The 3,507-nt window shown below is 59.6% G+C and overlaps 1 protein-coding gene across 1 annotated transcript in view; it reads right to left on the bottom strand.

Moving 5' to 3' along the window:
- Positions 1-12: 12 nt before the first annotated feature.
- Positions 13-3,507, bottom strand: part of SELP (selectin P (granule membrane protein 140kDa, antigen CD62)) — an 11,182-nt gene continuing 7,687 nt past the window's right edge. The window contains exons 7-17 of the mRNA XM_009320681.1: positions 3,312-3,497; positions 2,991-3,176; positions 2,671-2,856; positions 2,349-2,534; positions 2,028-2,213; positions 1,709-1,894; positions 1,342-1,527; positions 1,071-1,193; positions 657-687; positions 396-451; positions 13-138 (exon numbers count right to left, since the gene is read on the bottom strand). Coding sequence (XP_009318956.1) covers positions 397-451; positions 657-687; positions 1,071-1,193; positions 1,342-1,527; positions 1,709-1,894; positions 2,028-2,213; positions 2,349-2,534; positions 2,671-2,856; positions 2,991-3,176; positions 3,312-3,497 — 1,511 coding nt within the window. The 3' untranslated portion in view covers positions 13-138; position 396. The remainder of the gene's footprint in view (positions 139-395; positions 452-656; positions 688-1,070; positions 1,194-1,341; positions 1,528-1,708; positions 1,895-2,027; positions 2,214-2,348; positions 2,535-2,670; positions 2,857-2,990; positions 3,177-3,311; positions 3,498-3,507) is intronic.

The following is a 3,507-nucleotide window of genomic DNA, read 5'->3' as shown; positions in this document are numbered from 1 at the left end:
CGCCGTGTGGGTGCGGTCTCCACCCGGCGGCGTTGGGCTGGACTGCAGCCAGAGGCGTGGAGTCCCTCTAGGCCCCGGCAGCAGCTCCTGCTGTGCCTGCAGCGCTGGGGGACATGGTGGATTTTGGTCACAGCCAGGCTGGAAGCATGGGAGAGCCGGAGCTGGTGTTACCCCTTTCGGTGCAGCACAGAAAGCAGCGGGTCCCCCCTTGTCCTCCCAAGGGGCGTCCCCACCTGGGAGCACCCCAGGCAGGGGGATAGCTGCCCAGGTGAATTTTCCACGCGTGACTCCCAACAGAAGGGGGGGGGGGCCCCCAACAGGGGGGGGGGGGGGGGGGAATGTTTCCAGCACGCTGCAAGAGCGCAGGGTGCTGTGAGCATCTCAGCAGTGCTCACCTTACAGGTTGGCATCGTACGCTGCATTGGTGAAGATGCCCGGTGATCCTAGGTCACTGGAAAACACACACAAGGGTGTCACCTTGGGGGAGAGGGCAGGAGTGTGAAGGGCATGGATTAGCACAGCCCCATCAGCCCTGAAGGTGCTCCCACTGTGTATAAAAGCAGCCTCACACAGGCAGATCTGGGTGACAGCGAGGTGACCGCAGGGCTGTGATGGGCACGGGGCAGAGCCACCCTCCTGCAGAGCACGGATCTCACCTCGTGGGGTTCAGGAGCTTCTTCTTCTCCTCTGATGTGTCGAAATGTCCACGGGGATAGAGCAGATAGGAAAGAAATAACCAGATCTGTTTAGTGAAGGACATGAGAAGCCGCAGCAGCACCATCTGAAATTGAACCGAGTTTGACAAGCATGGGATGGAGTGGGGAGGGGGGGCTGAAGCATTTGCCTTCTTCCCCCTTGCAATGAAGGTGTTTTTGTGGCTCTGCTCTCCAAACCTGGCTGCTGACACTTTCCACTGGACAAACTGCCAAGGACCCAAGCAACTCGCAGCAAATAAGACACATGGAGGCAGCCACACTGTTCAACTCTTCTGATCATCCCACCCTCCCCTGGGACCTTGCCTGAGAGCCCCTGGCCAAAGTGACAGTGGGCTGTGGGAGGCGTTTCTGTACCTCTGTCGCTGAGCCGCTTGGCAAGGAGGGCGATGAGTGTCCCTGAGAGCACGACACCTGCTGCCACCAGAGCTGTGCCACTGCTGTAAGCCAGGACTTGCTTTAAGAAGCGGGCACTGTCCTCTGAAACAGATCCGCAGACCCACAGGTTAGAAAGTTGTCAGAAGGACTTCACAGCACCCAAGCTGCTGGGGTGGCCCCACCACGTTCAAGGTGTGCTGCAGGAAGGTGGACCCTCCCAGTGCTAGAGGAGCTGGGGGTCCCACCGTACCTGCACAGACAGGGGGATGCCTGGTCCAGTTCCCCGTGGCCGCACACTGGAGCACCTCTGCTCCCATCCGAACAAAACCGTCCTCACAGGAAAAGGTGCATGTGGAGTTGTACGTGAAGTTCCCGTGCACATGAGAGCAGCTCAGCTGGCCTCTGCTGGGGGGGTCCAGCACTGGGCAGCTGATGGCTGGAGATAAAGCACAGCGGTAGCATCAATAGGACCAATGGTGGTGGGATGGGGACATGTGGGCTGGGGAGCCAGCGGATGAGCTGCCATGGACTGGGGGTGCTAAGGGGAAGGGGATGATGAGGAAAGCAGTCTGCTACAACAGAGCACTTCCAGACACATGTGTGATCACGAGATCTACCTTTGCATCGCGGGGTGTCCCCAGTCCAGGTCCCCGTAGCGATGCACTCGCGGCTCTCCGGCCCCGTCAGTGCAAACCCCGTCTGGCAGGAGAAGGCACATGTGGAGCCAAAGGCAAAGTCCCCGTGGAGGTGGGAGCAGTTCAGCTCTCCCCAGTCTGGCACACTGAGCACTGGGCAGGTGATGGCTGCAGAGGTAGAGACACACTCCAAGCAAAAGCCTCGGGACTGCGAGGCTAAACTGCTGGGATCAAGAGGCTGGGGTGACACTAGGATGTTCCCCAAGATCGGTGACACCCTGAGCTCTAGCAGCAGCTCTACCTTCACATCGTGGGGCATCCCCAGTCCATGTCCCTGTGGCTGTGCACTCGCGGCTCTCTGGCCCCATCAGCACAAACCCCATCTGGCAGGAGAAGGCACACGTGGAGCCAAAGGCAAAGTCCCTGTGGAGGTGGGAGCAGTTCAGCTTTCCTCGGTCTGGAGCACTGAGCACCGGGCAGGCGATGGCTGCAGGGATAGAGATACGCTTCAAGCAGGAGCCTGGAGACTACAAGGCTAAACTGTTGGAATGAAAGGACAAAGACACTCAAGAACATCCCAGGGGCAACCCAAGGCCTGTGGCACCTTAAGCAGCAACTCTACCTTCACAGTGTGGGGACTCTCCAGTCCATGTCCCTGTGGCCATGCACTCGCGGCTCTCTGGCCCCATCAGCACAAACCCCATCTGGCAGGAGAAGGCACACGTGGAGCCAAAGGCAAAGTCCCTGTGGAGGTGGGAGCAGTTCAGCTTTCCTCGGTCTGGAGCGCTGAGCACCGGGCAGGTGATGGCTGCAGGGATGGAGATACACTTCAAGCAGGAGTCTGGGGGCTACAAGGCTAAACTGTCGGAGTGAAAGGACCAAGACACCCAAGAACATCTCAGGGTCATCCTGAGGCCTGTGTCACCTTGAGCAGCAACTCTTACCTTCACAGCGTGGGGCATCCCCAGTCCAGGTCCCCGTGGCAATGCACTCGCGGCTCTCCGGCCCCGTCAGTGCAAACCCCATCTGGCAGGAGAAGGCACATGTGGAGCCAAAGGCAAAGTCCCCGTGGAGGTGAGAGCAGTTCAGCTCTCCCTGGTCTGGCGCACTGAGCACTGGGCAGGCGATGGCTGCAGGGTGAAGAGGAACACTTCAAGCAGGAACCTGGGGACTGGGAGACTAAACTGCTGGGACCAAGAGGCTGGGGAACGTCTTAGTGTCACCCCAAGGCCTATGGCACCCTGAGCTCTAGCAGCAGCCTTACCTTCACAGCGTGGGGCATCCCCAGTCCATGTCCCTGTGGCTGTGCACTCGCGGCTCTCCGACCCCATCAGCACAAACCCCGTCTGGCAGGAGAAGGCACACGTGGAGCCAAAGGCGAAGTCCCCATGGAGATGGGTGCAGTTCAGCTCTCCCCAGTCTGGCGCACTGAGCACCGGGCAGGCGATGGCTGCAGGGATAGAGATACGCTTCAAGCAGGAGCCTGGAGACTACAAGGCTAAACTGTTGGAATGAAAGGACAAAGACACTCAAGAACATCCCAGGGGCAACCCAAGGCCTGTGGCACCTTAAGCAGCAACTCTACCTTCACAGTGTGGGGACTCCCCAGTCCATGTCCCTGTGGCCATGCACTCGCGGCTCTCTGGCCCCATCAGCACAAACCCCATCTGGCAGGAGAAGGCACACGTGGAGCCAAAGGCAAAGTCCCTGTGGAGGTGGGAGCAGTTCAGCTTTCCTCGGTCTGGAGCGCTGAGCACCGGGCAGGCGATGGCTGCAGGGAT

This window comes from Pygoscelis adeliae, unplaced genomic scaffold, assembly GCF_000699105.1.
Source record: "Pygoscelis adeliae isolate BGI_AS28 unplaced genomic scaffold, ASM69910v1 Scaffold402, whole genome shotgun sequence".
NCBI classification, from domain to species: domain Eukaryota; kingdom Metazoa; phylum Chordata; class Aves; order Sphenisciformes; family Spheniscidae; genus Pygoscelis; species Pygoscelis adeliae.
This window is presented reverse-complemented; position numbering and strand designations above follow the sequence as displayed.